The sequence below is a fragment of the Chiroxiphia lanceolata genome, chromosome 12, assembly GCF_009829145.1.
Source record: "Chiroxiphia lanceolata isolate bChiLan1 chromosome 12, bChiLan1.pri, whole genome shotgun sequence".
Taxonomy (NCBI): domain Eukaryota; kingdom Metazoa; phylum Chordata; class Aves; order Passeriformes; family Pipridae; genus Chiroxiphia; species Chiroxiphia lanceolata.
Window position 1 is genome coordinate 17,529,394 of NC_045648.1, and position 11,808 is coordinate 17,541,201.

An 11,808-nucleotide genomic window follows, 5' to 3' on the forward strand; every position below is an offset into this window, starting at 1 on the left:
GCACCCCTGGGCACTGGGACATGCAGGGATTCCAGATGGATTCCCTGCTGCCTGTGGTTCTTTTCCAGCCTTCCAGCCCTTGCGTCTGGCCCCAGTTTGGCACAGCCAAGCCAGTCCATGCCCAGAGCACAGGGAAAGCTCCTTTCTCTGCCAGTCCCAGACAGACTCCAGCTGAGCAAACACAGGTGCTGCTCTTCACACTTGCCAGCTGCCCTGTTCTGGGGCACAAGCTCTCTCACTGACTCTAGGGCTTCATTTGCACTAGCTGCCTTTTTGCTTCCCTCATCCCAAAGCCTCAGGCTGCAGCTGCTGCTCTGGAACTGGCACCACTTGCACCTGAAGGTGCCAGAGGTGGCTGGCAGCCCGGGAATTCCCCCTAATTTTTGTGCCCTACACGCCTGCTCAGAGCAGATCCAGCAGCACAGGGGCAATGCCCTCACCCCCAAATCCTGCAGCGAAAGGCAGCAGCAGGCAGATGTGGTGGTCAGACAGGAGATTGATGCTCTGGGGCTTGGCAAGGCCCTGGGAAAAGAGGCAGGAGCTCGGAGCAGGGTGGCTTGTCTCCCCCCGCCAGCTACCAGGCACAGCCCATCGTGCTGCTTTCCCTCCTGCCACTATCCTGCCCAGGCAGGAAAGCTGCCTGCAGCCTGGTTATCTCTGTCTCAGCCTCACCCAGGCCAGGAGCAGCCCCAAACAAAGCTTCACACCCCTCAAAGTCAGTGCGTCCCCAGGGATGCGGCCAGCTTGTTTTTGGGGATCACAGCCTGTGCAAAGCCCTAAACTTCCTCCTTCTCCTTTCCTGCTCAATGCCCCCATTACAGCAAAGAGTACTGGTCACTGGTAGTATATTTATATATCAATACAAATAAAAACAAAACAACCCCCAAAAAAGGAACAACAACAAAAAGGTTTCTCTGAACAAGAGCAAAATAGGAACATTTACAAATACTTCTGGTTCTGGCTTGGATCAAGTTAATGTTAAATTAAAAAAAAAAAACAAAAACAAAAAAACAACCAAAAAACCCCAAAAAAGAACCACAAAATGAAAACTACCCACCCCCCCCCGCCAAGATTATAAAAAAATAAGAATATACACATTCAAAGATCTTATTACAGTATAAAGCTGGGGAGGCCCAGGTGGTGGTGGGGGCCGGGGCTAAGGCTCATTGCCTCTCCAGGGTTTGGGGTTTATTCTTGCTCAGCACTTTCCCGGCCTGTGACTCAATGCAGGGCTGGGCCTGCAGGTTCCCAGTGGTGGCTTGGGAAAGCCAGGCAACCTGGTGAGCCAGCTGGTCCCTGTGTCCCCATCACCTCGTACCAAGTGACTCCTGTGGCGGTGCCCCAAGGGGCAGGGAATGCCTGTGAGCTTCACACCCGTCCAACAACCCAAATCCTCCAGATCCTCCTGGGAGCAGAGCTGCTGTCTCCACAGGGAAGATGAGACAAGGAAATGGGGGGGGACACCACCAAGCATCCTCGTGCCTCCAGTGGGACAGGCATGAAAGTGGGTACCGTGTCCCAGTGCTGCCCATGAGGGGAAAGAAGGGGAAGGGGGAAAATAAGACAGAGCCAGGACCAAACTCACCGCTCCAGGGATCACAGCAGTGAGGTGGCAGGACAGTGAGAATCCTCGGGAGCTGCTAAAGGGGAGCTTGTATATATGTATCTATATAATAGCCAGGGGAGCAGAGCAGGGGTATATTATATACACACATACATACAGACACACAGAGGGAGTGGCAGGTGAGACCAAAGCACACACCTCTCCCCCAGCCCCAGGAGTGGGAATACATTTTCTAGGACTTTGCAAAGCCCCTCTCTAGGTACAGCTTAGGTGGTCCCAACAACAACAAAATAACAAAATAAAAAAAAAAAGAACAACTTGAAGAGAAGACAAACCACCTCCACACGCAACCAAACCCAACCAAAACACAACGGGGAGGAGCAAGAGCCCCTTCCCGTGCCGGCGAGTGGCAGCTACTGTTTGGGTTGAATAAGGCACAGTTCCATAGCAGTGCTAACAGCTGAGGTGCTCTGGCACCGCCGCCCCAACAGCTCAGCTGAGTCCTGGCAGGCACCAAGGCAGCTCAGGCAGCCCCCGGAGGATGGGAAGGGGGCGTCTGCAGGGAGGCGGGGGATCTCAGTGCCCTGGCGAACTCTTCTCCTGGGCAGCCCGGCTGTGGTTGGCGAGCAGCAGGCCCTCACGCTGGGCGTGCTCGAGGATGGCAGTGTAGCAGAAGTAATACTGCTCGGGGGTCTGGATGCTGAAGGCGCGCTGGGTCCGCATGCGTAGCACCGTCTGGTAGATGTTCAGAGTACCCACGTCCTGCAGCTGCGACAGGCAGATGTCCAGTGCACAAAAGGTACCTGGGGACAACCAGTGGGACGCCATCAGCCACCAAATCGCGCCGTCACTGCCCCTTGCGAGAACTGGAGTGGTGGTTCTCAGCCCCCCACCGATCTCGCGCAGGCGTCTGGAGAATTCTCCCAGGTCTGATGGCTGTGGTAAGTCCTGAGGACGTGCATCCCAGGTCAACCAGCTTGCAAACACACCGTGGATCCCTGGGATGGAAATGTCCCAGGGAAGCTGGACTTATCATCTCACCACCCCCGAGACCTCCGCTGCACCCGTTACCTGTCCTGCCGATGCCGGCGCTGCAGTGGACCACGACCGGTGGCCCCCTCGGGTGACCCTTGAAGCGAGGTCCCAGGGTGCTGACAGCCACCCTCTGCTGCTGCTTCACAGCCCCCAAAAAGTCAATGAGCGTGGCGGCGGAGGAAGGAACGCCATAATCCGGCCAGCTCAGGTACTGGAAGTGGGACACCAGCCGCCGCTCCCTGGTCTGGGGAAAGCAGGGGAATTAGACCCTCTCCCCTCCTCGGACCCACCGTGCCCCTGTGCTGTCCCCCCACCAGGCAGCTGTGGCCACGCACCTCCGAGCTGTGGATCTCCAGAATGGTTTTCTTGTAATGGCTGAGGTTCTCCACGCCCAGGTTGGTGATGGTCAGGGCCCCGAAGCACACCTGGAAATCCTTCTCCAGGGGCCAGTACTGGCCACACTTCCTCCTGCCTCCCTCCTCTAGCCTGAGAGCAGGACAAGGACAAGCTGGTCATGTCCTTCTTGCCCTGCTTGGGACATGTCCCATGCCACTCAGCCTTGGTCCTTCAGGAATCCCGCAGGGACCAAACTGTCTGTTCTTGATGCGATGCCCCCCCGCTGTGGGGCTCTGGCTGGCACCAGGGCTGCAGCATCACTGCACGGAGCCCAGCACTGCTCATCCCGCACCAAAAATGCTCATTTTGCACAGAAAAAGAGGTCTGTGTCCCTCCATGAGCACTCACCGGGTTGTCATCACTATCACCAGGACGTTCTGCTCCCACACCATGCGCCAGAAGTCACCATAGGTGTTTTCCAGAGGCCCTGCAGGGACAATCCACACTTCAGCCCAAAACCTAACGGATTTGGGCAAACCCCTTTGCCCGGCTGCTCCACCAGCCCCCCATCATCCCCACAGGGAACTACAGTCCCTTCCTGTTGGGAAGGTTTGGCTCCACCTGCCCTGCCTGGAGCTGCCACTGACTGCCCCCCCCAGCACTGAAACCCTATGGCTCAGCACTGATCCCCCGTCTCTGCTCATCCCTGGGCAGATGGGGCAAATCCAGGGTTGGGATAGGGGCAGAAGGGAGGGGGCTGCTATCGTGGATGGAGGAGGATGGATCCACTCACTCTCTCCCAGAAGCTCCACTCCCTCCTGGCTGGAGACTGGGAGGGAAATAAATATACCCAGGGAGGAGTAAATATACCCAGAGAGAAGGGGGACCTGCTGGGCACTGTAGGGTCCTTCTCCTGGGATGTCCCCCACCACGGCTGGTGGCTGCCACTGGGCAGGAAGGTGAAGCCCACAGCTGCATCAGGAGCAGAATAACCTCTCAGAGGCTCGGGCCATACCCTGAGTGCCAATGTAAGCGTTCCTCTGCTTGTAGCCATCCATGAAGCTTGCATTGATGTAGTCAGTCAGCTGCAGGGAGAAAAGCATGGATGAGATAAGGCTTCCAGAACCCTGTGTCCAGGACAGCTGTGTCAGCTTCCTGCAGGACTGTGAGTTTCCATCCCAGGCTGCCTCACCTCCGGGCGACTGTATGGCTTCGCCAGCTTGACACGGGTTTGGTCCAGGCAGGGCACGTCCCCATACCGGTTCTTCTCCTGGTTGTAGGGTGCCCTGGGAGGGAGGGGAGAGGGAAGCAGGGATGTTTGCCAGGCAGGGAAGGCAAAGGCAGCATGCCCTCACTCTGCACAAACCTCTGGAGCCTGTAGCCTAGGCTCTGCTGCCATCACCTGGTCAAAGCCTCAGGAGGTGGAGTCCTGGCCAGGTCCTGGTCCCTGCTGTTCCCTGCAGCTCCCTCCTACCCCGGGGGGCTGCAGGACCTACAAAGAGGCCTCACACCATCCCTAGGCTGGGGTTCTCTGTTGCTAACCCAAAGCACCACACCCTAAAGAGGTCAATGGACCACCATCCAGCAGCAGAAGTGTGTGTGTGTGGGGGGCACTCAGCTTTTTGGGGCGAGAGGGGCTCCTGACATCTTTCCCCCAACTCACAAAGAGCAGACAAAGGTGCCGGCTGGGCTCCTGCGCCGAATATCTTCATACTCTTCATAGATGCCCTGTTTCTGCTTGTGACTGACATGATCCAGTAGCTCCTGGAGGGTCATGGACTTGGGCCCAGGGACGTGGACGGAGCCATTATCTTTGGGGGCCGCCAGCGGCACCAGGATGAGCTCGTCCAGGGGGTCAGGGTGCCCATTCTGCTGGGGCAGGAACCGGCAGTTCCAGCTCAGAGGGTCCAGTTTGAGGGACCCCCCGAGGTACTCAGGGAGGCATTCCCGTGGCAGGTGTTCCTTCAGCTCTGACATCTTCACCATCTGCACCTGTGTGAGGAAGAGGCAGGGGTCACTCCAAGAAAGTTGGAGAGGATTCACTGGGGTTCGGGACAGGGGTGCCAAAGGTCTGGTGCTCAGCAGCTTCCAGCAGATGGGGCTGAGCGGCACAAGCTGCTTCCACCATCCTGTCCCAAAGGGAAAGCAGCCTCAGCCCTCCCTGCCGAGGGTCCTGTGCCAGGAGGGTCCCCACTCACCCGCTCCCGCAGCTTCTCCTTCAGCAGCAGGCTGATGATGGAGTAGGGCACACGGAACCACATGGGCGCTCCCACGATGAAAACTTTCTTGAGCCGAGCTGGGAAGGCACCCTGCAGGCAGGAGGAGAGGGTCAGATCCACTCTGCTGGCAGGGGACATGTCCCAGCAGAGGTGACAATCACCAAAGGGACCCTGTGATGGCAACGCCACATCCAAAGCGTTCCTCACACGCTCACGGTTGTGCTTGTTTCTATGTGCCAATAAGGAAACAAATTTACTTCCTTGGAATTAGGTAGGCAGAGGGCTTGTCTCTGCAGGGGAGAAGTGAAGACCAGGAACTGGGATTGTGCAGAGAACACACCCTGGCCAGCATTTACTGTTACTGGTTTTTTCCAGAGAAGGCACCAAATGCCAGCATGATTAAAAAATAATTTGCATCTGTTTTCCCAAAAGCGCTGCCAGCAGCTGTGAGAGGAATCTGGCCCGGGGACAGCTGATCTCTTCTGCCCGCGGGACACACAGCCTCAGCCTCAGCTGGGTCCAGCCTGGCAGGCTCCCAGTGCCTTCCTGAGGTCCTGCGGGGCTGGAGCCTGTGCTCCTCAGCCAAGACGTGGTCAGCATGGTCTGGGGTGAAAACTGATGCCAAAACCACAGGTCTTTGGGTTCTCAGCTAGCATAAGTGGCCCATGCACTGTCCCTGGACACGGGGTCACCCCGGACATCACCTTAAGCAGGTTGAGGATCTTCTTGCTGAGGTCCAGCTCAAAGTTGGTGTACTGTGACCCTGCCATGTCGTAGATGAACACCAGCCCATTCCTTTGCGTCTCAAAGCTGAGAGAGAGGAAAGAGCAACATCAACCCCACAACATGACTCCTGCAGCAGCACCTCTGCCCCACACTGACCCCTAAAAATCCCTTTCTGTGCTTCCAGGACTCACAGACCCAAACCTCACTTCCAGCTGCTCCACCACACCTCTTCCTACAACCTTCATTTAAGCCTGTCTCAGTGTTATCACCCATGATGGGTAAGGTAAAAAACAGAAAGAGCCCAGCAGGGGGCTGGGGAGGGGGGATAGAGAGGGAATGTCCTATATTTTTGGCAGGACTCACATTACGCCTGGCTGACAGCAGGGCTGCCTCCTCCCCAGCCAAAGCCTGCAGGAATCTGGGGCTTTTCTAAACTGAACCCAGGGCATAGACAGGGCGAGGCTGCAGAAAAGCCTTGTTCAGGGTACAGGAGATTTTGTTCCCCGGCTGAACACCTCCATGGGGAAGAGCGGCTGGAGTTCAAACCAGGGAATTTCAAGCCATGGGGAGCAGTGACCACCCTGGGAGGGAAGGGGCTCGCCAGGGACCCACCAGTGTGAGACAGGGTACCTCGGCAGAGGCAGGCTCACCTCTCCACGGCTTGGTCTAGCAGGTAGAAGAGTGCCTGGAGCACCACGTGCTGCACACTCTTGCTGGGGTGGTGCAGCTTGGCTGTGAACAGGGCGATAGAGGCTCCCGAGGGATCCCGCACGCTCTGCCGAGGAAACAGGGTCAGGCTTCTGCAGCAGCCACGTGGAGAGGAGCAAGGATGAGCCACCCAGCTGGGATAACTTGGGGGGGGCACACCCCACCTACCAGAATGGTGAACTTCCCGCTGAGCAGCTCCGAGCGCAGCGGCTCCTCGTGTGGCTTCAGCTTCACAATTCCCTCCTTCAGCCGTGTCTCCTGCGGGCAGGGAGCCGGCATGACGGGGGGCACAAGCACCTCAGCTATCTGCCCACCACCACGGCCCCATGGGGCACCCAGCCCTCCGAGGGAACCTCTGCTCCATGAGCCCATTCTCCAGCACGCACCCCAGCATGGGGGGGAGCAGCTTTGCAGAACCGGGCTGGGAAGGACATATATGGATCTAAATCCTTAATATACGGGGAGATGCCCTATGGGCAGAATACACGGGTCAGGAGGGCACCTTGTGAGCTGCTCTCAGCAGAGGGGAGGGGATTGGGATCAGTGAGATCTCCATGGTGACCCGCCTTGGCTGAAAAAGGATTTTCCAGCTGGATAAAACTTATACGGGAGCGGGAAAACGAAAAAAGAGCGGGGGGAGGGTAGTCTGCCGGAGCAGGGATCTCCCTCAGAGCAGGAATCCCTTACCCAGGGGGGTCCTGGCCCCGCTCACCTACCCGGTAGGAGTGGAAGAGCTCGATGGCCCGCAGGACGTCGAACTTGCGGGCCATGAGGAACTTGACAGCCACATTCCAGGAGAGCGGGGACACATTATACTGGCCTGTCCACTTGTTGATCTCCTCCAGGAACTGCTTGGTTGCCTGTGGAAGAGACCAGGGGCATGCAGTGAGACAGGGTGGGAGGAAGAGGAGAGCCCGAGGAGCATCCCTGGTCATGGTGGGAGCTACAGTCCTCAGCAAACCCAGCAGCTCCTCAGGGTGAAGAGGAGAGCTCTACAACAAAAGGGGTAAGGGCAGTGGGGATGGAGATGGGGGAAAAACCAGTGTGGGAAAGGGAGACAGTGGTAGGAAAAATGGCCTTGGGGCTGGGGGACACTCATGGAAGGGAAAGGGGGAGGAAGAGGAGCATTTTACAGGCATCAAACTCCTGTTCAGACACAGCAAAAACAGCACAGGAGGTACCCATCCGCTGGCAGCAGCTGGCAGGTCCTGGGGCTGCAGCTCCTCCAGGGAGCAGCAAACCTGGCTGTGGTAGCACAGGTAAAGAGCGTGGAGGGCTGACACTTTGACCTGTTACAGGACATGGACCAGCTCACCCAATAACACCAGTTTCACATGGCCATGGAAGACCAGGAGGGTCCCAGGATGCAGCTTTGCTTTCTGCTGCATATTTATCCCCTGTCCCACACAGGAGTCCCAGGGGAGATGGGGAAGCACAGCCCAGCCTTCCACCACATCCTGCTCAAAGGATACAGGCAGGATGGAGGGAGTTCCCAAAATGCCTCATTCTCATCGGGGGCACACCCCAAAATGGAGGAGCTTCCATCCTCTCTAGAGTGGAGGATGGCAATGTCATCCAAGGAGGAGGAAGAGGAGGAGGAGGGACAGGGAGTGCTGAAGGCTGGCTCCAGGAGCAGGGAGCACAGGCAGACGGTGGTGTTGGATGTCAGGTGGCGGCACGAAGTTACTGGGAGCTATTCAGAGCTACTGGGAGCTATTGAGCCAGAAAAGGTTGTTGGTGTTAATGACTTCCGACAGGAGGAAGCGAAGGGCTGGGGTTTATCGGCGGCACGAGGCTCAGCAGGGGCAGTGAGCCCTTCTCGTGGGATGAGCTGAAGGAGCCCAGCTCATCAGAGGGGTCTCTCCCCCAACACTTCACAGCCAGGAGCACCCTAACTCCCGGGAGAGCACAGGGGAAAATAAATGGGGCAATACAGGAACCATCTTCAGCCTCAACACAGCACACATCCACATGTATGTATATAGGAATATATCCTATCCACAAATATATCCTATCCAATATATCCTGGCTGCACCTCCGCTCCTCCAAGGCATCCCCAGAATCTAGGGCTGGGGATGCAAATGCGAAATAACAGTGGAGATGCTCCTTCCCCAGCATGTGCAGGATGGCCCAGGGATGGAGGTGAGTGCCACGTACACTCCCACTGCCCTTGGATGGAGACCAGAGCCAACACTGCAGCCTGGGATGGTAATGATAACCCAGGATGATGGAAAGGGAGGCCCCAGATGATGGGAAGAGGGGCCAAGGGGCACAGTGGCAGTGAGGAGAGGATGCAACACGTGGTTCAGGTCTCCTTCCTCCACATCTAACCCATCACACTTCACACAGTCCCACTTCCAGCATCCATCACGAGGGGTGCCAGGCTTTTTGCAAGGGGGAAGATGCACAAGAACAAGCGCTGGCTTTGCAGGGCAGCTCAGCCATGAATTTCAGCTTTCCCCGGGAACAAAACCAAATTCCAAACTTACCAGTGCCGACATTCAACAGCAGGGAGCCAGGCGCTATCAACCATAGCTCTGCCCCCTTCGTGCACTCCACTGGGTCTCATTATCTATTCCTAGCCCTGATCCCACGTGGATTTATGCAGGTATCAATCCTAGTGGAGCAGGGACTCCTCCACATGCTGAAATGAAGCCCATGACCCAGACCTGCAGCAAGAAGCCCTGTTCTGGCAGCACTGTGAGTGAAACTGTCTGTGGTCGGGCGTTTGGAACAATGCTGGTCTTTGGAGTGCTGCCGTCATCCGTGTCCCCGCTCTGCTGTGCCGCGGCAGGGTGGTGACAAAGCCACCGCTGCTGGGACACGGGGGCTCTTCCAGCTCTCCTCCCCCAGGCAGCAAACCTACCCTTCTTCTTCTTCATCCCGGGGAATGGGGGGATAAATCCATGAAAACTGCAGCTGGGCTGAAAACCCCGAGGAAAAACGGTTTGGCTCCTCTGGGATAAGCTGGGGAGGGAACTGCAGAGAGCGGGCACAGATGTCCCAAGACTTGCAGAGAGAGGAGTGGGGTGAATTTCCTCTGCCTTGCTGTCAGTAACAGGGGAGAGCAGAGGAAATCCTGATGGTCATGAAAAGGATGAGGGATGGCAGGAAGGGGATGTCCCAGCCCAAACCACCCACGAAAAGAGGGAAGCTTCCACTATTTCGGCTTCCAAGCCACCAAGGGCATCACCAAAGGCAGCCTTCCCCACCCCAGGATGATGATCCAAACCTGGAGCCACTACTGCAAACATACCTTCACCTTCTCCATCCAATATTCCTGCATGAACCAAACATCTCAGATCCCCCTGCTGGGACACGGGCCCAGTTACAGCTCCTGCTGCAAACCAACCCTCCCTGCCCCTGCAGGCTCTGTTAAAGCCCCATTGCTGGAAGCTTTACCTCCTTCACAACACAGAAGAAAAGCAAATCTCAGGCACCTGCGGGGACAGAGGGCAAGAACACCCCCCATTCCTTGGGTTTTTATCACCCTGGAGGATAGCAGTACTGCTCCCAGGAGGAAAAAGCCTGCACTTCCTGAGCACCAGCACAGGCTGCAGGAGGGCCTCCTCCATGGGGGTTTTGGGAACTCGGGATCTCCGTCCCAACTCTCCTAAACCTCCCTGTAGAAATTAAGGATTTTTAACGGAGAAAAACAACCAACCAACCATCTGGAAAACCAACTATTTTGGAAGGAAAACCGGACCTTTTCGCCTTCGCATGGCAGCCCCCAACGCCACCAAGGTGGCCGATGTGACAGCCCGAGCATTGCCGTGGGGCAGAGGCAGCCTCCAGCTGCACGCCCAGCCCCGCTCCCAGGCTCCGCATCCCCATCCAGAGGGAAGCCCAGCGGCCGCGGCTCAGCCGGGTGGGCAAACCTGGGGATGAGGACAAAGGAGGGAACAGCCAGCCAGGGATTGCTCCGGCCATCCGAGGTGCCCCCGCTGGCTCCAGGGCCCCGCTCCCCGAGCCCAGCAACATCCTCCCGCGGTGACGCAAGGCCGGCGGAGGAAGCCGGGACGTCACGGGAGGCCTGGGGCGTGGGAAGCGCGTGCACACACATCCCCACGCACCATCCCCACGCACCATCCCCACGCCAGCCTGCCCACGGCAGGGAGGCCCGCCAGGAGGGACGCGCTGCTCTGGGGATGTGGGACCCATGCCGCAGCCCCCTGCAAGGGCTTCTGGAGTGCGGCGCAGTAGGGAGTTGCGTGGATGGGGGGCTGTAAGGTTGGGGGGGCTGCGTGGGTGGGTGGGGTGGGGGGCTTCCCATGGGGCGAACCGCCCCGCTGGGAAAAAACCAGCCCTGCCATCCGGGGTAGCCAAAAAATGATGGGAAAGGAGCGGCGGGAGGGGGTGCGGGGGAGATGCGTGCAGCGCTCGGGGTCCTGCCCAGCCCGGCCCGGGGAAGGGGAGCCCGACGGGACCTACCTGCTCCTCCTCGGCGCTGAGCTCCGCGGCCATGCTGCGCAGCGGGCCGGGCCGGGCCGGGCCGGGCCGGAATGAGCCGAGCCGGGCCGGTCTAAGCGGCGGGCGCCCCGGCGGAGCCCATCCCCGGCGCTGCGGGCACCGGCCCCTCCCGGCGGCGAAGGCGGCTCCGCCCCGGGGGCCCCGCCGAAAGCGCCGAAAAAAATTAAAATAAAATAATAATATATATATTATATTATATATAGATATAAATATATATATATATGCGTGTATGTCTGAGCACCCCGGGAAGTTTGGCTCGGACCGGGAGCGCCGCTCGGCTGGGCCGGGCCGGGCCGGGCCGAGCTCCCGCCCCGCTCCGCTCCGCTCTGCCCCGGCGGGGGCGGCGGCAGGAAGCGCCCGCACACCCCGATCCCTCCTCTCCGTCCCCTCCCCGCGGCTCGGCCGGCCCCGGAGGGCGGGCGGGGGACAGGAAGGCCTCTGTGGCGGGGGGGCGAGCGGGGGGCAGCAGCCGGGATGGGGCTGGGGCTGGGGGGGCCCGATCGCCCGCCCCGCTCCGCCCCGGCTCCCCCAGCCCCAGTTCCGGCCGCGGCAGGCGGGAGCACCGCCGCTAAAATGGTGGCAGCATCCTCCTCTCCTGCTGGCGCTGGATGAAATTCCCGGCACGGCATTTTCCCCTGCCGGTATTCCAGCCTCGCGGCCTTCCCCCCACGAGCAGCAGTCTGGGATTTCCAGGCGCCTCTTTTCCACTCCCTCCTCTGCAATCCGTAAATTGCATTTCCCGGCTGGGCG

General features: G+C 58.6%; 1 protein-coding gene across 3 annotated transcripts; it reads right to left on the reverse strand.

The window, feature by feature from the left end:
- Positions 1-834: 834 nt before the first annotated feature.
- Positions 835-11,389, reverse strand: PTPN9 (protein tyrosine phosphatase non-receptor type 9). 3 transcript variants are annotated; one of them, XM_032700590.1, is made up of 13 exons: positions 11,020-11,389; positions 7,305-7,448; positions 6,757-6,846; positions 6,531-6,655; positions 5,859-5,964; positions 5,134-5,244; positions 4,599-4,927; positions 4,128-4,221; positions 3,951-4,020; positions 3,344-3,422; positions 2,935-3,085; positions 2,636-2,843; positions 835-2,367 (listed from the first exon to the last, which is right to left on the reverse strand). In XM_032700590.1, the coding sequence occupies exons 1-13, from the start codon at positions 11,050-11,052 to the stop codon at positions 2,141-2,143; spliced, it is 1,767 nt and encodes a 588-aa protein (XP_032556481.1). In that variant the 5' UTR covers positions 11,053-11,389; the 3' UTR covers positions 835-2,140. The 3 variants fall into 3 exon arrangements, with proteins under 3 accessions (XP_032556481.1, XP_032556479.1, XP_032556480.1); XM_032700588.1 differs by lacking the exon at positions 11,020-11,389 and adding an exon at positions 10,295-10,673; XM_032700589.1 differs by lacking the exon at positions 11,020-11,389 and having other exon boundaries at positions 7,305-10,253.
- Between the last annotated feature and the right edge of the window lie 419 nt (positions 11,390-11,808).